This window comes from Oncorhynchus tshawytscha, linkage group LG30, assembly GCF_018296145.1.
Source record: "Oncorhynchus tshawytscha isolate Ot180627B linkage group LG30, Otsh_v2.0, whole genome shotgun sequence".
Classification (NCBI taxonomy): Eukaryota; Metazoa; Chordata; class Actinopteri; order Salmoniformes; family Salmonidae; genus Oncorhynchus; species Oncorhynchus tshawytscha.
The window spans coordinates 31,027,333-31,050,131 of NC_056458.1; the positions used below are offsets into that span (position 1 = coordinate 31,027,333).

Sequence of the window (22,799 nt, forward strand, 5' to 3'; positions counted from 1 at the left end):
GATGCTAATGAGGGTGTACAACAGTTGTTCTCCCAACTACAAAATAGCAACAGGTCAACTGATACATCTGAATGCCTAACTGAAAATGTAAGGGTTTTTGGCAATCCATCTGTTCAGCATATGCTTGCAATTGAAGAATTACTATGTCTAAAAGTAAGTAAATGCAGTTATTACAATTGGTTCATTGTTAAAGGCATATTATGTCATTCAGAAGTAAACCAGCTACAAAAAAGAAACAACTCAATTGTGGAGTTGAGAAATGGAATGCTGTATAAAATCCGTAGCCTTGTAGCTTTCAAACCACACAATGTTCACATGACAATTCACCTACATGTGCTGTGTGTTGGTTAGTGAACTTGTCAATACAAGAAGGGTATTGTGCAGAGACTCTCAGTTTAATATATCCTCCACATTTGTACATTCAATTTCAGAGTCAGACAACATAATTGCAGTCCATGCACATCATTTCAAAAGAAAGTGTGTTGAGTTAAAGGAACAAAGAGTTTGTTATTCCTATTCCAACCAGTTTGGATAGAGACTAAGGAAGTGTTAAAGGTTACCTGGCTGGCCTAATTACCCAAAGTTGTAGTCTACAGTGAAAAAGAAAAGACAGGAAATGTTTCCGAAATTATGTGGCATAAAGTTGAACTGTGCACGTTCCTTAGATGTGGAATAAACAATCATTATCATTATCAACTTTGTCTTTGTCTGCACTCTTCTGAAGAGGAATTTTTAAAGTATTTTGAAACTCACATTTAATGGCATAGGTTGAAGCTATACTTATTGTGTACATGATTATTTATGAGCAGAGTTTCAAAAAGTGTATTTTGAATGAATATGGTATATTAAAGTGTAATGACAGTGAATATATAGCATACTAAATGACTGAAAAACAATTAATTTAAAGTACACTTTTAATAAGTGTATTGAAGTATAACGATAGTATATTTATAATATACTGAAGATATTCGAGAAAAGTGCATCTCATATTTGAAGTATATTATTTGAAAGGGTAGTATATTTAAAATATACTTGCAATATATTAAAATATACTTTTTTTTGCTTGGTTATCAACCTTGATGCCTTAATTACTTATTTTTTCTGAGTGAAATGAGGGAGAAATAGGTCATGGCGTGTCAGACCAAGTCTATTCCTATAATCAGATGGTCTTGAATGCCAAGTAATCACAAAACTGAAGGTCAGTTTCCATTCAATTCTGAAGGAAAACTAGCAGACATTATCAATCTTTTTAAATTACAGTCCAAGTAGTGCTGAGCTATTGTTCATGCTCTGCAAGATGGATATGATGCTTTATTAAGTTGTAAATCAGTAACAAAGGTCCCACACATTTTAACAGTGTCCAAAATGTCATTGAAAGCCACTGAATGTAATGTAGGCAAAAGGGGAAGGATATTTGTTGGAGTTATGTCAGTTTAGTCCTGACCTCCATTCTGAAAAAAAATGGTTCTTAGAAAAACTTTTCATCGTAGTGCTAGCTGTGCCACCAGAGACTCTGGGTTCGAGCCCAGGCTCTGTCGTAGCCCAGCCGCGACCGGGAGGCCCATGGGGCGGCGCACAATTGGCCCAGTGTAGTCTGGGCTGGGGGAGGCTTTGGCCGGCAGGCATATCCTTGTCTCATCGCGCACTAGCGACTCCTGTGGTGGGCCGGGCGCAGTACACGCTGACCAGGTGGCTAGGTGTATGGTGTTTCCTCCAACACATTGGTGCGGCTGGCTTCCGGGTTGGATGCGCACAGTGTTAAGAAGAAGTGCGACTTGGTTGGGTTGTGTTTCGGAGGACACATGGCTCTCGACCTTCGCCTCTCCCGAGTCCGTACGGGAGTTGCAGCGATGAGACAAGACAGTAACTAATTAACAATTGGATACCACAAAATTGGGGAGAAAAGGGGGGGGTAAAACAATTGTGCCTTTAATTTTATATCTTTATGTAACTAGGCAAGTCAGTTAATAAGAACAAATTCTTATTTTGGGTTAACTGCCTGTTCAGGAGCAGAATGACAGATTTGTCAGCTCAGGGGTTTGAACTTGCAACCTTCAAGTTACTAGTCCAATGCTCTAGCCACTAGGCTACCATGCCACCCTCCACTCCTTTGCAGGTACTTCTCTTGAGCTTCCATTAGATATTTCATTCTCCATTATTCTAGAAATGGCTTCATTCTCTACCTCCTTTCAGTTAAGGGAGTGTTGGAGACACCCAGGGGGAGCTCATTTTGTTTCCCGGTTCCGCCAAACAAACACATTCATTGCCGCTACTTTCAACCTAATGTTTTACCATTCATCTTCTGAGACAGAGCCGGGACACAATTACACTGTTCTCACACACTGGAACTTACGTTTTCAACCAAAAGCAACAGTCTTCTGGGACTTAACTATTATATTGACAAAGAAATACAGTGGTATATAAGCTTAAATTCACAAGCCTGGAAAGCTATACAGCCTGGATTGGAAACTAGCATGTTTACTTTCAACCTACACAAGCCAGTATGTATAAAACATGAGTGCAATTTCTAGGTTCCCCCAAAGGGAGACTCCTTTTCTCGTTGCACCCATTAGTCTTGGTTTGATATCTCACTGAATGGTCGGAGTGATTGGGAAGGAAAAAAAGCCTAGAGCATCAGCAACATGAGATTAGAGTTAGAGATTAGAGAGCAAGGCCAGCAGTGTTAGCTAGGCTAGCTAGAGCACATTGTTTGTTGTTAAGCCTAGAGGGCCTAGCTGTGCCCTAACCTGCCATCCCCCGTAAAGCTCTGCCTAACACTGGGGACTCTGATGCATTTCTTAATTAAATCGGGGTGATCAGACCATGAATCATGCGACGTGGCAAATAAATCCAGGAATTTGACAGAGAATCCCTCTCTCAGTGATAATCACGCCCCCGTGCCAGGAGCAGACTGTAAAAATCAATCAGGTTTTATGCAGAGAAATGCAGCATCTGTCAAAGCGATTGCACAAATTGCTTTACACAACGGCTCATCATTTCTTTGTGTAGAAGGGGACGCAGGTGGGGGGCACTGGTCAATGATCCCATGGTGTATTTTGGGCCTGTGCAATGAAAGAAGTGGTACTTTCGTCGGAAATAATCTGCAAAAAGTTCAAACATGAGGAAAAATCCATTTAAAGACTGATGTGAGTTTCAATGCAAAGTCATGCATTTAAATGTGTGTGTTTTGAATTGCATCCTATGCAACCTACCTAGGCCCCCAATCCCTGTTATTTTGTACACACTGGCTGTCATCCATCAACAACTTTTGAACTGAATTGAATCTCTGGGGTATTTTACCCCCACGCAAACACTAGTGACACAATAACAGCCACATATTGCTGATATAATACAATATTGATTTAAATATAACATTTCTGCTCAATACCAAGATCTCATTTGAATTACACACTTTGTTTGAGCAAAATCCAACAATGAGTTACAAAGTAAATAGGCCCAAGTTATAGAGAGAAAAATGGCTAAACATCCTTTTGCATACTAATAGCCATATTATTTCTTCCATGCGCACACACAGTACCAAGTGGCAAAGCAAAAAACTTCTAAGAGGCGCACCATCTGGAGAGAGAGATACAGTGTGTTGGGGTTTCAAAGAAGAGTGGATTAAAATATGCTAAGAGAGATGAGTGATTCATTTCAGTCTCGGCTCCCCGGATTTCCTGATTTAGATATTGTTTTAACCCCAGTGCCCCACCACCACCACAACAGGGTTTCAGACTATTGATGATCCAGTGTGGGCTTGACTTTAGTGCAACTCCATGTACATACCAATGAACTATACCCGGTGTATCTGCTCCACGTGGGAGTGGATACACAAAACATACCGTCCTGAGAAATCATTTCACACATTTATGATAAGACTGCGTGTCTGGTCTCAATGGGGTTTTGGCTAACAGTGGTGATATGGAGATGTGGGACTACTTATTGAAGGAAAGCAGCAGATGCTATGATAGCTACTAGCCAATAAACTAAATAAACTCCCCTTAGCAGCAATCTCCACAGCTGTTATCCCCGAGCAAACAGGTCACTGTCATTCTCCAATATTGAGCTAGGTGGGCAGACAAAAAGAAGACTGTGTATCCTCTTCCCACTTCCTTGGAGCCCGGGAACCATAAAAAGAGGAAGGAGGAACCCAACATTGAAAGCCTCTCTCCCCCAGAAGGCATTACAAATGCATGCCCTTCAGCATGGCTGCTGGCTTGCCTTCAGGATATAACCATCCCAATATGTCCAAAGTTCAAATGTAATTACACTGCCGTGTTTCACTTAAAATGTCACCAACCTCTTTCCCCTAAAACCTATGGTTGAATATAAGTTCCTTTACTTTCTGAACGTCTTAAAGAGTCTGCTAAGAGTCTTAGAGAAGTCATCTCCTCATGTGTATGGGAGAGGTGGTTCTCTTATCAAAGCTAGGCTCTGCGACTGGCGGCATAACAAAAGGTGAGCGGCAAGAAAGTGATGTGAAAACAGGAAGGGAGGATTTATTGCTGATGGCGGCACTTTACCTGCCAAGATCTGCAGTCTGCAGTTGGATGTGAAAGTCTGTTTCGACAGTCCTTCATGTTTCCAACCTTAGCTTCCTTTAAACCCCAGCACATCTCAGCACACAGGTTCATACCATGACACTTTTATTAGCGACGTGTTAGCTCATTGGAATTATACAGTGAACCTAAAGTTGGGATCTTTATTACATCTCAATTCATCTTGTTCTACACAGATCTCATTGTGCACCGGTAAAGAGATATTAAAATCTAGGAAAGCAGTAGATAAAGATGTGAGATTTATGATCAAAAGTGCTTTGACATGTTCGGGAGCAGAGAGCCCAATGTCATGTTATCTTATTTTCGCCATTGCGTCATAGCACCAGAGTAGGCCTATGCTATTTAAATTCTACGCATAACATACAGACAGTACAGATGAGATTAAAGATAAGACTGTCAACAAAGACTGTTAATTTAGAAATCCAGATGGGTTATGGGTAAGCTAAACATGTATGCCAACAGGTTTGACGTTTTGAGGTTGGATGCTGACATTTGAGGATGGAAGTTCAATAGAATCTGGTGTTTCCAACTCAAGACGACTTACATTGTTCCGGTTATCATCGTATTCAAGTCTTCTATATAGACTGCATGTTTGATGTCTCTCGCATGAAAGACATTCAACTCACTCTACACCCTGGTCACAAAAAATTGTCACAGAATAGAATGAGCCTTTCCAGCAACACCTGCAGAGAAAAGGATCCATTTTCTGATGATTGTGGTAAAAACACAGACCATATTTCCCCTTACTCTCTCAGTGCTCTCAAGCCCTTATATACAATTTGTACATTCATGTCTAAAAAAAACAACAACAAAGACAAAAAAAACACACATTTTCTATGTATTGCCATCCTCTCTCCTGGACAGTGAAAAGCTGACATCCGTTTTCAATCCAATTTAAAATGTTCAACCACCACTGCAGAATCCATTGGGGACATGGAAATGAGTGCGTTTCAAACATCTGTCACTTACGTGTCAACTTTTAATGAGATGAGTTAGTATGAGGCCAAGTGCAATCTGCTGTGATTAAAAGGAATGGGGGAATATATTACATATTTAGCATACCGAGGGTCTCAGGGAAACGTTATACATATGAATTATAGACTCAAATATCAGTTTTTTGTCACATGGTTCGTAAACAAGAGGTGTAGACTAACAGTGAAATACTTACTTATGGGTCCTTTTCAACAGTGCAGAGATAAAGATAAAGTTCAAATAAAAATAAAAATAGTGACACCAGGAATAAATACACTGAATAACAAATAACAATAACGAGTAAAAATAACATGGCTATATACAGGGAGTACCTAATCGATGTACAGGGGTAAGAGGTAGTTGAGGTAGCTATGTACATATACTGTAGGTAGGAGTAAAGGGACTAGGCAACAGGATAGATAATAGACACTATTTCACTGTATGTGGTTAGTGTGAAAGTGTGTGTGTTTGTGTGTGTGAGTTTGTGGCCTAAGTATGCATGTGTGCGTGCGCATGTTATGTGTTATGTGTGGGCGTATGTAGCTATGAGGGAAAATAATCGATACAGTTACATATCGGGATATTATTTTTGACGATATATCGCAATATTATTATTGTGTTAGTTGGTTGTACCTGCACTAAAACTCCAGTATTGTTTCTTCATAGCTTGTTCTACATCTTATTTTTAAATAGGTAGCCAATTTGTTTTCAGCACTTTTATTTTGATGACTCTAATTGTCATGGCTCTTCCTCTGCATCAGACATACCGTATACTGTATATGGTGAACAATATCTTCAGAACATCGAATCACGAAAACATATATTTATAAAAACACAAAAGGCCATTCATTGTTCAACCGTGACCTTACATTTGTTAAATGGTTAGTCAAGGATCTTGCATGGGATTGGATCAAATTTAGCCTCCTGACTGAAAGCCCTTTGGTGTATGAGTAGCCTGCAGAATGACCAACTGCAATTGCTTAACTTGACTGATAACTACTTATCCTACCACTGACTCTGTCTGAAGGCCAGAGAAACATGTCAAGTCCATTCAAATCCATCCCTGTGTATTGTGAACTGATTGACTGACTGGCAAATTTTCTCCAATTACCCTGGATAATCAAGTGTAAAAACCCAGAGGGACCTTTAACGGCACTAATCTTCAGTTTGGGCTGTCGTTCACGTTGTGTTTTCAGACACGCATCTGTTGTCGTAGAAGAATGAGCATTTTGCTCATAAAACCTCCAGAATTAGAGTCAGGACTGCTGTAGTATCTTCACTATAATGGCAGAGGGGGGAAATAAGTGGCAACTGGTGTAACGGCTTTAATTGCCCCCTCACTTGGGATGGCTGACATCCCAGCGGCTTCAGTCGGCAAAACTGAAACGTGTTGCCAGCCCTTTTGGTGAGTGCTGATCATTAAAAGACATTTGCATATGAAAATCAACCTAAGCCTTTTAATGAAAACAATTATTTTTCAAATTCTCTTTCACTTTCTCAAAATGAGACATGTTAAAAAAAAAAAAGCTTTGTACATTTCAGATTGCACAAATGCACAGTGATTTCTTTGTGGCCTATTTGAATGATGTGTTTAACTTACCTAAGAAAACGATTTTGGAGAAAGCACAACAATGGGATTGTGATTAATGAGAAACATTCATTTTTATATTGACCTCAAAAGGCCATTAAGATTGCCACTCAAGCGTTGAACATTAATTACGAGGGCCCTCATAAGCTTCCATGAAATTCAATGAGCATTTCAAAGTCTGAAGTCACGCAAAGAGGTCTGTGTAGAAGTTCTGATGCAAACGAGGTGCTGAGTCAACATCCACATTAAACTTTAATTGTTAGTTTGTTTTCAATATACACACTTACAAATGATATATATATCATATATATATTATTGTTATGATTATTATATTATATATATATATATATATATATATATATATATATATATATATGTTTCAGTATTAGGCCTAGTAGTTCTATAGAGATACAGTATTACAAAATTACAAATAAAACAGAAGTTTGAGAAAGACTTCCAAGGACTGAATACAGATTAGTTCCATCTCACTAATGTGAAACCATAGACAACAAGCCAATCTATATTAACTGAGCACCCACAATGACCCTTTTACCACAGGAGGCCCACCATTAAATAGAGCTGATTATTGAGTGTGGCCACCTCTGACAATTGCCTATTCATATCAAGAGATCACGCAACCACCTTATCACATTTACATCATTTAGCAGACGCTCTTGTCCAGAGTGATTTAGAGGAGCAATTAGGGTTGCGTGCCTTGCTCAAGGGCACACCAACATATTTTTCACCTAGTCAGCTCAGGGATTCCAACCAGTGACCTTTCGGTTACTGGCCTAACGCTCTTAACCGCTAGACTACCTACCATTAAACCTGTCACTTGAATAGCTAAAGCCATTCATGCACAGGATATACTATATCAATACAATATACCCCTTCCAGTGAACCTAAAACCAATTTAATTCAAACAATAGCCATCAGCTGACAACATAAGATCACAGTGTTAGCTTAAAACTTATTTGGAATAGGGGGCAGCATTTTCACTTTTGGATGAAAAGCGTGCCCAGAGTAAACTGCCTCCTACTCAGGCCCAGATGCTAATATATGCATATGATTATTAGTATTGGATATAAAACACTATGATGTTTCTAAAACTGTTTGAATGATGTCTGTGAGTATAACATAACTCATATGGCAGGCAAAAACCTGAGAGAAAATCCAAACAGGAAGTGGGAAATCTGAGGTTTGTCGTTTTTAAACTCAGCCCCTATTGAAGTTACAGTGGGATATTGGTTATGTTGCACTTCCTAAGGCTTCCACTAGATGTCAACCGTCTTTAGAAACTTGTTTGAGGCTTCTACTATGAAGGGGGGCTGAATGAGAGGGGAAAGAGTCAAAGGTCTGCCAGCAGCCTCGATCTCAGTCACGCGCATTCACATGAGAGGTAGCTCTCGTTCCATTGCTTTTCTACAGACAATGGAATTCTCCGGTTGGAACATTATTGAACATTTATGATAAAACATCCTAAAGATTGATTCTATACATAGTTTGATATGTTTCTACGACCTGTAATATAACTTTTTGGAATTTTCGTCCGACCTTTCCGCTGGACTTGCACGCACGTTTCGATTTGTTTACCAAATGCCCTAACAAAAGGAGGTATATGGACATAAATTATGAACTTTATCGAACAAATCAAACATTTGTTGTGGAACTAGGATTCCTGTGAGTGCATTCTGATGAAGATCATCAAAGGTAAGTGAATTTTATAATGCTATTTCTGACTAATGTTGACTGCGCAACATGGCGGATATCTGTATGGGTGTTTTGGGCTCTGAGCGCCGTACTCAGATTATGCTTTTTCTGTAAAGTTTTTTTGAAATCTGACACAACGGTTGCATTAAGGAGAAGTTTATCTAAAGTTCCATGCATAACACTTGAATATTCATCAACATTTATAATGAGTATTTCTGTGAATTGATGTGGCTCTCTGCAAAATCACTGCATGTTTTGGAACTACTGAACATAACACACCAATGTAAAATGAGATTTTTGGATATAAATATGCACTTTATCGAACAAAACATACATGTATTGTGTAACATGAAGTCCTATGAGTGTCATCTGATGAATATCATCAAAGGTTAGTGATTCATTTTATCTCTATTTGTGCTTTTTGTGACTCCTACATTGGCTGGAAAATTGCTGTTTTTTTCTGTGACTAGGTGGTGACCTAAGATAATAGTTTGTGGAGTTTTCGCTGTAAAGCATTTTTGAAATCAGACACTGTGGATGGATTAACTAGAATTGTATCTTTAAAATGGTGCCTAATACTTGTATGTTTGAGAAATTTGATTTGAGCTTTCTGTTGATTTGTATTTGGCGCCCTGCAATTTCATTGGCTGTTGGCGTGGAACCCCATTCCCAGACAGGTTAAGGAGAGCGCAGAGATGCCTGCTGAGGCAACCAATACAGATCAACAGCACATTCATATAAGGCTCCCCACATACAGCCTAATCATGTTTCTAAATGTTATTGGGGATCGTCTATGAAAGATGTTGATATGATACAGCGATAAAAATGTATATTACTTTTAAATGTGTTACACACAGATGATTTTCATTCTAATTTCAAAAAATGTCCATAATATATCTGGAGCTAATAGTGGGATGATAATGTTTCACAGTGTTGTGATTGGCTATGATATTCACCTATTGATTGTGCGGCATCTGTTGCTGTTCTGCATCAAAAGCTGTTAGACAAATATCACAGCCAATCACAAGACTGGTGGGACTAACATAACTGGACACATACATTTACAAAAATTGTTCTATCAGCTTCAGGTTTATTATTTGGACAATGACAAATGATTTGCAATAACAATGTGTAAACCAAACTGCCATAGTTGCAGTGGTGACCCGTCATTCACATTTTTAGCATCTATAAAATATATCAAATCGTTTTTTTGGGGGGGGCTTGCCTATTTTGCAGGAGCATTGCGCCGTGATTGGCTCAGTATTCTGTCACTCATGGGACCACTACGTCACAGGCCAAGTCTAAGTCCTCAGTAAGAGCAGACATCGAACATTTAAGCCCCTTGGGTTCTGCCATAGAGTTACATTAGAAGAGCCCTTCCAAGAAGGCTCAAAGTCATTGGCCACTGATAAAATTACGTCAAAACACGTTATATGTAGAGTAGCTTTGATTGGACTGATCATGTCAACCAATATCTTACCTTCAAAATCTTAGCTAGCAGTCATTGTCATGAATCAAGTTGACAATCTACTGGCAAATCCATGTCATATGAAGAGAAATAATGAAGAAAAATTATAGATAAAACGTATCGGTGCTCATCGGCCATTGGACATAAACATTACACAACAAGTTGGAAATCGCAAATTCAACAATGAGTAGTTTGGAAGGAATCAGTGGCTAACTGCAAGCATTGCAAAGCAACCACTAGCCTGCTATTCAGTGGAGTGGTTGTGATGTCTTTTTCCGAGTTCCCACCATAAATCCAGAGATCGCCAGACTTTGGTGACAAAGCCCACAAAAGACCACCCTGCCACCTTCTTGTTTAAGTGAGCACATCACAAGGTGAGTCCAAAAATGTTTTGTAACGTTATGCTGCTGCATAAATGATGTAATATGCAAGGGAGATATGTATACCATAGCTACAAAAGTAATACTAAGTGTATGTTGTGTAGTAAGCTGTTAGTAGCCCAAGTGCCTCATCCTAATAACTTGGTCTATTTTCACCAACGCGGTATTGTAAACACATCGTTTGTGGCTGGTGTGTGACATCTTTGTAGACTTTTTTGTACAGCTTTGACAGTGCTACTGATAGTAGTGGTGGCGCTTGGCTTGCACGTGCAAATTCAGCACACACAACATTCTATAATGGAATTGTGTTATTTGACGAGTCAGATTAAAGCTTATTTAACATGTCAAATAGTGACCCAAACGGCATTCAATGTGCCTCACCCTAATAATTTGGTATATTTTCACCTCTTGATTTCGCCTACTGTTCTAACTTGGTGGTGCACATGTAGCCTATAACCTGTTACAGAGAAATGTAATCATTGAATATTGTAAGAGCTTTCATTGTCTGCTTATATGACCCCTTTATTTATCCTACGTTCTGACTTGGTGTACAGGGAGAATACTGTAAGAACGGCCCATGTTCTGAATTATGTCGCTGTACATTTCAAAAGTGCTGAATAAATAGTTATATTGACTACATCCGTCGTCGCTCGCTCATTAATGTCTTAATAGAAATTAAGGATTACCTCTTATCCGCTTGTCGTCCCCTTATGCCATAGTTTGTACATCTCAATTGTCAGTAGAAACCACATTTGTTTAAGCATGTCAGTCATATCAGCTATGTTTTTTTAAGGCAGTAAATGAGGCTAAATTAACTGTTTCGCTTCCAGACAAGGCTCCGCTGATAGCCAGATGTAGCAGTGGTAAGGTGTTGGGACTGCTGTTGGGACTCCGCTGCTGGGACAGCTTTATGTAGGCCCTAATAGTTTGTGGGTAACGTTTGTCACCGTTATAGTGCAATTCATGGATTTTAAGTTTTGGGTTGTGGCTTTTCTGGCATGCATCCCACAATAATGTGTTTTGCCCCACCAAGATTTACATGCTAAAATCGCAACTGCACAGATGGCAATGATGATTGCCAAAAATGACACATTCTTAAGTTTTGCATCAGTGTCATCATTTCACAACTTTGCAAACACCACTTTTCCAAGGTGGTTGAAGTAAATGGCCCAAAATTTATTAAAGCCTCCTAATGACACTCGCAGATTGCACAATAAGTGATAATAAGCACAATAAGTGATAACACTAAATTAAAAGTCAGCGCTATTCCAATTCCCTGCACCAAAACCTCAAATGGACCAGCGCTGGGAAGGCCCGCAGTAATCACAGACATAGGGATTAACTGCACTGACCATGAGGTAGCAAACGGCTAACTCCGCCATCTGGTCCACAACACTAGCCACCACCACAGTTCCGCTTCACTTGGCCAGATCCAAATGCAGAGGCACTTTCCCACAGTTAGGGCTGTTCGGCTGATAGAGCAAAGTATTGAGTGAAGACACCCAACTGTCAAGGTGAATGAGGACCGAGGAGACATATGGGAGCATCCTCCCTTCATCTCCTCCCTTTCATCTAAACTTATCTGAAAGACCTGGACAGATTAAAACAAATGCTCAATATGGGCATCCACCCTATTGCTTTGACCTATGCCCTGATTTCAGATCAGTGCAGATGAAGGACAGGGGATAAGAAAAGGAAGCCATTTTTTACTATTCCAATGCACCCAAAAAAATGGGTCATCATGCTATGCAGTGCAGGGTTGGGTCGAAATATGATTAAATCGAATATTGTGATATTTAACATTGATTAATTTTTTTTCTTTCTTTTCCTTTTTTTTCACCTTTATTTAACCAGGTAGTGTAACGGTTTTGTTCCTCTTCTGACGAGGAGTAGGATAGATCGGACCAAAATGCAGCGTGGTACGTGTCCATGTTAATATTTATTTAATCTGAACACAAAAACAAAATAACAAGAGAACGAACGAAAACGAAACAGTTCTGTCTGGTGCAGACACAGAGACAGAAAACAACTACCCACAAACCATAGTGGGAAAACAGGCTGCCTAATTATGATTCTTAATCAGAGACAACGATTGACAGCTGCCTCTGATTGGGAACCATACCAGGCCAAACACAGAAAACTATAACACATAGAACAAAAACATAGAATGCCGACTCCAACTCATGCCCTGACCAAACTAAAATAGAGACATAAAAAAGGAACTAAGGTCAGGACGTGACAGGTAGGCCAGTTGAGAACAAGTTCTCATTTACAACTGCGACCTGGCCAAGATAGAGCAAAGCAGTGCGATAGCAGATGCTTAAAGTTAGTGACGGAGGTATAAGTCTCCAGCTTCAGTGATTTTTGCAATTCGTTCCAGTCATTGGAAGCAGAGAACTGGAAGGAAAGGCGGCCAAAGTAGGAGTTGGCTTTGGGGGTAATCAGTGAAAAATACCTGCTGGAGCGGAGCTACGGGTGGGTGCTGCTATGGTGACCAGAGAGCTGAGATAAGGCGGGGCTTTACCTAGCAAAGACATATAGATGACCTGGAGCCAGTGGGTTTGGCGACGAATATGTAGCGAGGACCAGCCAACGAGAGCATACAGGTCGCAGTGGTGGGTAGTACTGTATATGGGGCTTTGGTGACAAAACGGTTGGCACTGTGATAGACTACATCCAATTTGCTGAGTAGAACGTTGGAGGCTATTTTATAAATGACATCGCCGTAGTCAAGGATTGGTAGGATAGTCAATTTTACGAGGGTATATTTGGCAGCATGAGTGAAGGATGCTTTGTTGCGAAATAGAAAGCCGATTCTAGATTTAATTTTGGATTGGAGATGCTTAATGTTAGTCTGGAAGGAGAGTTTATAGTCTAACCAGACACCTAGGTATTTGTAGTTGTCCACATATTCTAAGTCAGAACCGTCCAGAGTAGTGATGCTAGACAGGCGGGCGGGTGCGGGCAGCGATTGATATACTGCGAAAGTGCAAGATGATATTTCGTGCAAGACTATACTCTATTTGAACTTTACAAATCAAAACTGTGCAATTTTATCAGTTCAATAAGTTTAAAATTAAGTCTAAATATATTAACTAAGCCATATTTTTCCACCATACAAAAATAATTGATCGAAAATGTGAATATATCGTAAATAGTGGAGTAGGATATCATAGAAGAGCTGTTCCCAAATATTGCCCAACATTAACGCAGTGCATATATAATAACACAGACTATTGGCTTGCAGATCATTTCGAGAAAAATTATAGCAGTCTCCCGTGAAATGGCATCCTCACCTAACATTGGTATTTATCTTGTATGGTAGACTCAACTTCATTCAATGTTTGAATTGATAACAAGCTAGGAAGATAAGACTGCAGCGTCACGACAAATGAGAAAAAAATCTGGAGAGGACTGTCTAAAATCCATTATTTTGACTGTCAGTTTCATGCAACATGACTAGAAATAATGAGGACACAAAACACAACTAACATCTTGGAATCAAAGTGTATCGACATTTCCTTCCAAGCTTGAATCCTCAACCTTATTGAAAGAGATGCTGTCTTTGTGACAAAAGTCAGAAATGTGGCCGACTTTTGGGCTTTGAGGATTCTGTGCCACCCTGTAAACAGCTTCTGGCAGACTCTCCCAAAGGAACATGTATACAGAAGTATTTCCAATGTCTCTGTTTGCAATGCTGCTTACATAGAGCCAATTCTATGGTGGAGCGCTAGCAGCGAGCGATGAAGGCAGCAGCATTCCTTTGACATGACAACCCATGAATGGCATGCTCTGAAGTCGGCCTCTGCACGGATTATTAATCACTCTTCCTGCTTTACTAAACCGTACAACACGCCACGTGACCACTCCACTGGAACTTGGCTAAGTTTGTGAGGAAAAGAAAGCCTCTTCTGTTAGAGCCAACTACAACAAGGATATTGTTATTATTCCCAGGAAGACACATTCAAAGGCCTTAGAATGCATTTGCGCACATTATAAATTAATATGGATTTGAGGCGAAAGGGTTTGTTAATAAATTAAATGTCTTTAGATTGGATGAGCTGCAAGAAGCAAATATTTTGAATCTTTACACATTGTATTTCTGAGCTATTTACTGATCAAATACCGACATCTCATTTGAATCGCTTGGGTATGGCAGTCAATAGCATTGTCAATGTCATGCCAAAGGGTAGACCTAAGCATTATGAATAATTTTCCTGGCAATTATCCGATTCTATATGTGACCAATTAGGGTTTGTCTCCTGTGTGCCACAAGACTGTGTTAGTCCACTGAGCTAAAGCATTCATTCAGGGAGCTAACACAAGTCATGTCTCAGACAAGGTTACTCATCACGCAAACAGGGTTTACAAACCACCTCTGTTAAATACCTGATGGTGTTTCAATAGACACTCAATCTTACATACACTGAGTGTACAAAACACAATATCTTTCCATGACATAGACTGACCAGGTGAAAGCCATGATCCCTTATTGATGTCAGTTGTTAAATCCACTTTAATCAGTGTAGATGAAGGTGAGGAGACAGGTTAACATAGGATTTTTAAGCCTTGAGACAATTGAGACATGGATTGTGTATGTGTGCCATTTAGAGGGTGAATGGGCAAGACAAACAATTTAAGTGCCTTTGAATGGGGTATGGTAGTAGGTGCCAGGTGCACAGGTTTGTGTCAAGAACTGCAATGCTGCTGAGTTTTTCATGCTCAACAGGTCCAGCCAACTTGATACAACTGTGGGAAGCATTAGAGTCAACATGGGCCAGCATCCCTGTGGAATGCTTTTAATACCTTGTCCATGCCCAATGGATTGAGGCTGTTCTAAGGGCAAAAGGCGTGCAACTCAATATTAGGACGGTTTTCCTAATATTTTGTACACTCAGTGTATGATTAGAAGCACAGCCGAGAGCTGCCCAGTGACACAAGCCTACCAGACGAGGTAAATAACTTATATGCTCGCTTCGAGGCAAGTAACACTGAAATATGCATGAGAGCATCAGCTGTTCCGGACGACTGTGTGATCACGGTCTCCACAGCCGATATGAGTAAGACCTTTAAACAGGTCAATAATCACAAGGCCGCTGGGCCAGACGGATTACCAGGACGTGTACTCCAAGCATGCGCTGACCAACTGGCACGTGTCTTCACTGACATTTTCAGCCTCTCCCTGTCTGAATCTGTAATACCAACATGTTTCAAGCAGAACACCATAGTCCCTGTGCCCAAGAACACTTAGGTAACCTGCCTAAATGACTACCGACCCGTAGCACTCACGTCTATAGCCATGAAATGTTTTGAAAGGCTGGTCATGACTCACATCAACACCATTATCCCAGAAAACCTAGACCACTCCAGTTTGCATACCGCAAAAACAGATCCACAGATGATGCAATCTCTATTGCACTCCACACTGCCCTTTCCCACTTGGACAAAAGGAACACCTATGTGAGAATACTATTAATTGACTAGAGCTCAGCGTTCAACAACATAGTGCCCTCTAAGCTCATCACTAAGCTAAGGACCCTGGGACTAAACACCTCCCTCTGCAACTGGATCCTGGACTTCCTGATGGGCCGCCCCCAGGTGGTAAGGATAGGTAATAACACATGGCCACGCTGATCCTCAAAACGGTGGCCCCTCAGGGGTGCGTGCTCAGTCCTCTCCTGTACTCCCTGTTCACTCATGACTGCACAGCCAGGCACGACTCCAATGGTATGCCTGATCACCGACAGCGATGAGACCGCCTATAGGGAGGAGGTCAGAGACCTGACCATGTGGTGCAAGGACACCAACCTTTCCCTCAAAGTGATCAAGACAAAGGAGATGATTGTGGACTACACGAAAAGGAGGACCGAGCATGCCCCAATTCTCATCGATGGGGCTGTAGTTGAGCAGGTTGAGACCATTACGTTCCTTGGCATCCATATCACCAACAAACTAACATGGTCCAAGCACACCAAGACAGCCGTGAAGAGGGCACGACAAAACCTATTCCCCCTCAGGAGACTGAAAAGTTTCTCAGATCCTCAAAAGGTTTTACAGCTGCACCATCGAGAGCATCCTGACGGGTTGCATCACTGCCTGGTACGGCAACTGCTCGGCCTCCGACCACAAGGCACTACAGAGGGTAGTGCGTACGGCCCAGTACATCACAGGGGTCAAGCTTCCTGTCATCCAGGACCTTTATACCAGGGGGTGTCAGAGGAAGGCCCTAAATATTGTCAAAGACTCCAGCCACCCTAGTCATAGACTGTTCGCCCCCCACCCTCTTCTACGCAGCTGCTACTCTCCGTTATTATCTATGCATAGTCACTTTAATAACTCCACCTACATGTACATATTACCTCAATACCGGTGCCTCCGGTTGACTCTGTACCGGTACCCCTGTATATAGCCCCGCTATTGTTATTTACTGCTGCTCTTTAATGATTTGTTATTCTTATCTCTTACTTTTTGGGGGATATTTTCTTAACTGCATTATGGGTTAAGGGCTTGTAAAGAGCATTTCACTGTAAGGTCTACACCTGTTGTATTCGGCGCATGTGACAAATAACATTTGATTTGATTTAAATCACAATAATGTGTGTACAGAGCACAAATACATCAACAAGTTACAAACATGTATGAGTGTTGAAATAGTGTTCTGTAATGCTGTAATACTGTAATACTGTGACAAATTGTTCCAAACAACAGTGACAAATGAGCCAATATGATAACAATGACCTCTAAACATCCTCTCATTTATCATTTTCTCCTTCAGGAAATGAGAAAGCCCTCTTGTTATTTTGATAAAATGGGCAAAGTGGCAATTTCACATCTGGGTGGTAACCGATGTCAATTATTCACGGTCATCATTTGCACCTAATTTGCTTAATAACATATTGTACTGGGAAGCACAGGGGTAGTGTCACTTTGGAAAACTAAGGCCGCACCCAATCAGAGGGTACCTTCTTGCATCGAAATTGAAACTTAAATGGATACTTCAGGATTTTGGCAATAAGGCCATTTATCTACTTCCCCAAAGTTAAATGAACTTGTGGATACCATGTTCAAATATTTTATTTTGCTTTTTGGTGAAAACATTTTCTAATCTTAAATTAGCCTAACCCTAATAGTTCAACTTGGAAGACGTGAAGTGAGAGGGGTAGCTGGGGCCAAAATCTGTCTCCTCCAGTAGGTGGTGTTTGTTTTTTCGCTAAACAAGCAAGGAGTTTCTGTATGGAGAGTTTCTGTATGGAGAGTTTCGAATTTCGTTAACAAAAATGGAATGGCTTATTCGCTACGTGTGGCTTATTTGTTGAAATAGAAGTTTCGTAATGATTATGTTGTTACTAGTGTACAGATTTAAATAGGAGATTGACATCCTGGAAACTTTATATCAGAGTTGCCATTATATTGGCTACAATGGTCCCACCTGATCTTGCCTCCTCCTGACTGTCTTCCATTTTTGAAGAAATGTATTTTCATTGATAAAGCAGCCACTAGAGTATCTGGTCAATATAATGGATAATCTGTGATGCTATGTACTCATTGTTGCATACTATACTGAACAAAAACATAAACGCAACATACAACAATTTCAACAAATTTACTGGGTTACAGTTCATATCAGGAAATTAGTCAATTTAAATAAACGAATTAGGCCCTAATCTATGGATTTCACATGACTGGGCAGGGGTGCAGCCATGGGAGACTGGTCCACCCACTGTGGAGCAAGGCTCAGCCAATCAGAATGAGTTTTTCCCCACAAAATAGCTCTATTACAGACAGAAACACTCCTCAGTTTCATCAACTGTCCGGGTATCTGGTCTCAGACGATCCCGCAGGTGAAGAAGCCAGATGTGGAGGTCCTAGGCTGGTGTGGTTACACGTGGTCTGTGGTTGTATGGCCGGGTGGATGTACTGACAAATTCTCTAAAACGATGTTGGATGCAGCTTTTGATAAAGAAATGAACATTAACTTATCGTGCAACAGCTCTGATGTTCATTAATGCAGTCAGCATGCCAATTGCACGCTCCCTCAAAACTTTAGACATCTGTGACATTGTGTTGTTTGACAAAACTGCACATTTTATAGTGGCCTTTTATTGTCCCCAGCACAAGTTGCACCTGTGTAATGATCATGTTGTTTCATCAGCTTCTTGATATGCCACACCTGTCAGATGGATGGATTATTTTGGCAAAGGAGAAATGCTCACTAACAGGGATGTAAACTCATTTGTGCTCAAAATTTGAGAGAAATAAGCTTTTTGTCTCTATGGAACATTTCTGGGATATTTTATTTCAGCTCATGAAACATAGGACAAACACTTCACATGTTGCATTTATATTTTTGTTCAGTATATTTAGCAGTTACTGTTTAGTAAAATGAAGGCCTATGAGTAGGTGGGGTGGGCCGAGTGTAGGTGGATTTTTCCAAATTCAACAAACATGCACTGCATTAACCAGCTTGATAATAGCTTTTTTAACTTATCTAAACTCTGAACCACATTTTTATTTTATTTAACCAGGCAAGTCAGTTAAGAACAAATTCTTATTTTCAATGACAGCCTAGGAACAGTTAACTGCCTGTTCAAGGGCAGAACAACAGATTTGTACCTTGTCAGCTCGGGGGTTTGAACTTGCAACCTTCCGGTTAATAGTCCAACGCTCTAACCACTAGGCTACCCTGCCGCCCAAAGGAATGGAGTTATAGGCCTACTCAGACTGGTTAATAGCCAGACAATCATATTAGACCTATACCGTAGTAGACCATATATCTATCCTATTTAAAAAGCACTGAAGCACTGAAACATTAATTTTTTTGCATACTGAGAATGCATCATGCTTGATTGCGTTGTTTCCCTCTATTCGTTGATTTCGGTCATGCATTCCCATGTGTAATTGATCAGCTTTTGTCAAAGCAGAAATGAGTATGACATCTGGGCATTAAAAATTAAGTTTAAACGTATGCAACATTTTGAAATGTCGCATACTATTAAACTACATTTTTTCACATAATCAACTGGCCTACTATTTAGGACACAAGCAGACTATGGGTATTCGGACAAGGCCAGTATCACACCCTCACATTTTAATGTGAATTGGTCATGTTCCTCTTCCTCATCATATTTACATATCACTTTTCAATGCAAATTAGTTGTATTTAGCCAGTCATATTGTTCTAGTTGTGTGTTATGCTTATTGACTCATTTTTCAAAAGCTCTATAAGGTATTATGTGCATTGTGTACAAAGAGAGGAGCACAGTGTGTCACTTTCACAAGGACAGCTCTCTAAAATACCATATTTGGCCCGGGGGTCCTTATTGAGTAACTGTAGCCTTGCTGTCCCAAGGAAAGGACACTCTACCCATCAGCAATGTTCTTCATGTCTTTTCACAGGGGCTGCTTACCCCCCTCACAATGTTTTCACCTCCTGCTTACCCCTTGCACTCTCGGTTGGAAGTCGAACAACAGCTGCTGCTCCAAATTTCGATTTAACCACCAATAATTCTCGCCTTTGGCTGAGGCAGGCTGGTGGAAGGAAGGACTGGAGGGCACAATAGACAGGGCCTGTGAGGGTCTTGGCCGGATCGCCACAGGAATATGTGTTGCATCCTGGCAACGCTCGGCCAGAGCTGCCTCGGAGCCAGACAGAGGCTCAGGGGGGAGGAGGAGCGAAGAGGGATGGGAGGAGGAGCAAAGAGGGGAGGGGAAATTGCCACTTGCCACTCAACACTCCACAACCAGAGCCAAGTGGTTGGAGGGGGACATTGTCATAGGGCTGTTTTCCATGAAGGACATGACCCTGTCCTCTACACATTTTACGTCTCTCCCCCTTATGTGCCATGGTGAGAATGCCAAGGCAAGTGAGAATGGGCTACAATATGCAATGTAATGCAGGCTAGTGGATGAGCAGTGTGGTAATATGCTTTTTCTGCAAGTCACAGTGACATATCCATAATAGATAAGACAGGAAATGTAATTATGTATAACATATACTGTATAACATATATTTACTCAAATATTTAAACATAAAAAAGCTATGAAATATGTGACGAAGCAACTTGTTGGTTAATAGAAAAACGTTGAGTGAAGCTGCCCACAACACTTAAGACTACAGAGGAACCATTAGAAGCATGTCACGAATCAAGTAGGCTAGGATACTCCCTCAAAAGCAAATGTTGCATTTCCAATCAATTTAGTTACCTGTGAGGGTTAACACGGTTTAACTTCGATGACCTGAACACGTTGTCGATGCGGATTAACCAGTAATTCTTAATCAACTTTACTCAAAAACCTCCTGTCTGGAGTGACATTTACAATGCGTCAAAAAGCTCCGCGGGGAAAGCCAAAACGTGCATCAAGAGCCAGAGACACACACGAATGGCTCGATCAGAGAAGCAATGCTAGCCTATATGATCATCTACCATAAAGCTAAACAAATATTTTTTAAACCTACAAATGTAAAACTTTGAATTACTGGGGTATAAATAAAGGCAAAAGTTAAGAGGGGGACATGTTCATAGTGAAGCCTTAAATTTGGGTTTACAATCAATTGGAACAAGTAGCCTACTTGTGAGGCAAACCTCGAAATCCCTTGACAACCACCACCATCATGACAGTCGAGTCTCACAGTAATCGCCTGGTTTAACTGCCACTTTATTGGCATGTGATGTAAAATCTCGGCACCACGCAATAGGGAATCTACAGTACCTATATAGAAAGCGCGCGCATATGTAGAATAAGTGCGCACTCACCTAATGTACATGATAATGCAATAGCTATAACACTTATGTCACCTGCCATTTCTCCCAGCAAAAAAATTAATAATTGCCCACCTTGATGAATCAGAAGAATGGCCATCCCGGTCAGCAAAACCCAGAACATAGGATTCTTCATGGTTGTTTGACTGGTCGATCGCTTCTCTGTGTAGTTGTAGAGGAGTATGTTGCCGCACAGATATAGCCTACTACAAACACAAATCCTCGGAAAAGTGTAGCAAGCAGACTGCAGTTCCCGCTACGTCCCGGGTCCCTATCTGACTGTAAAGCAGCCACCAACGCAAGCAGCACCAAGTCCCTCCTTTACCAAGGTATTGGTCGTAATTTGTATGAGGCTGCTTGGATAGGCTTCCAGTGGCTTACAAAGACACTTCTGTCCAGGAACCCGCTGTGATTCCCACTAACCACGTGTGTATCCGTGCGCCTTTCCCGCGTCTTGCTTTATGCGTGCGTGCGTTGGTCGATATCGACCGTGTTCAAAACGTTATCCTATTTCAAAACCAAGCAATGCATTTGAAATGTAGGCCTATCTGATGTTTAGACAGGCGGATTTGTATTTTATGCAAAACGTGTTAAGCATATGATAGCCTAGCTAGTATTCGGTCTTAAAAAATATAGACTTAGAAAGTAACTTTTTAGTTGGCTAGTTTAATGTCCGTAAAGGGGGATATAATGCAGTAAAAGTAACTATATAGCCTACTTTTAGAATGCAGCCTACTTTATACCGTTTTCTCTTTCTTAACGAGGCAAAAGTAGGCTTCATTCTATTAGTATATAGTAAACTTTACTGCAGCCCACGTAGGCTAATTCCGATTATAAACAACCATCACATCTTCCACAAAAACACTGGTCACATAAGTCGCCAAGCGTAGGCTATTAATCAATGTTGAAGGGCCCTGTCACTTTAGCAGTCTCTGCGATGCCAGAATGCAGAACAAGACGAAATAAATTGGTGTAACTGCCCTCAGTTCAGCAGCTGGACAGCTCCCATGTTCTCCCTTACGCTGCATTCTACTTCTCAACGGGTAAATGAATTGCATGAGAGGAGACGTTTGACACATGCATTATATTTAGTCAGCATTATGGACCTACTTATAACCCTACAGTTTTTCCTGAATTTACTTGTGTTAGTGGAAAACAAGATGTAAATGGATGACTGATGCTACAATCTTTTCTTTTCGCAGTCATAAACAGACATCCAAAGTGAACAATGAAAAATCACAGGCCTGCACTAATGAACTACTGAATTAACTACCAATGAACTACTGACCCTTTTTTCAATTTTCGCCCAAAATGACATACCCAAATATAAATGCCTTTAACTTAGGCTTAAGGATATACATA

General features: G+C 40.6%; 1 protein-coding gene across 1 annotated transcript in view; it reads right to left on the reverse strand.

Moving 5' to 3' along the window:
• ntm (neurotrimin) overlaps positions 1–21,832 on the reverse strand; it is a 433,502-nt gene extending 411,670 nt beyond the window's left edge. The window contains exon 1 of the mRNA XM_024393760.2: positions 21,513–21,832. Within this exon, the coding sequence (XP_024249528.1) occupies positions 21,513–21,573 (61 nt within the window). The 5' untranslated portion in view covers positions 21,574–21,832. The remainder of the gene's footprint in view (positions 1–21,512) is intronic.
• Positions 21,833–22,799: the final 967 nt, after the last annotated feature.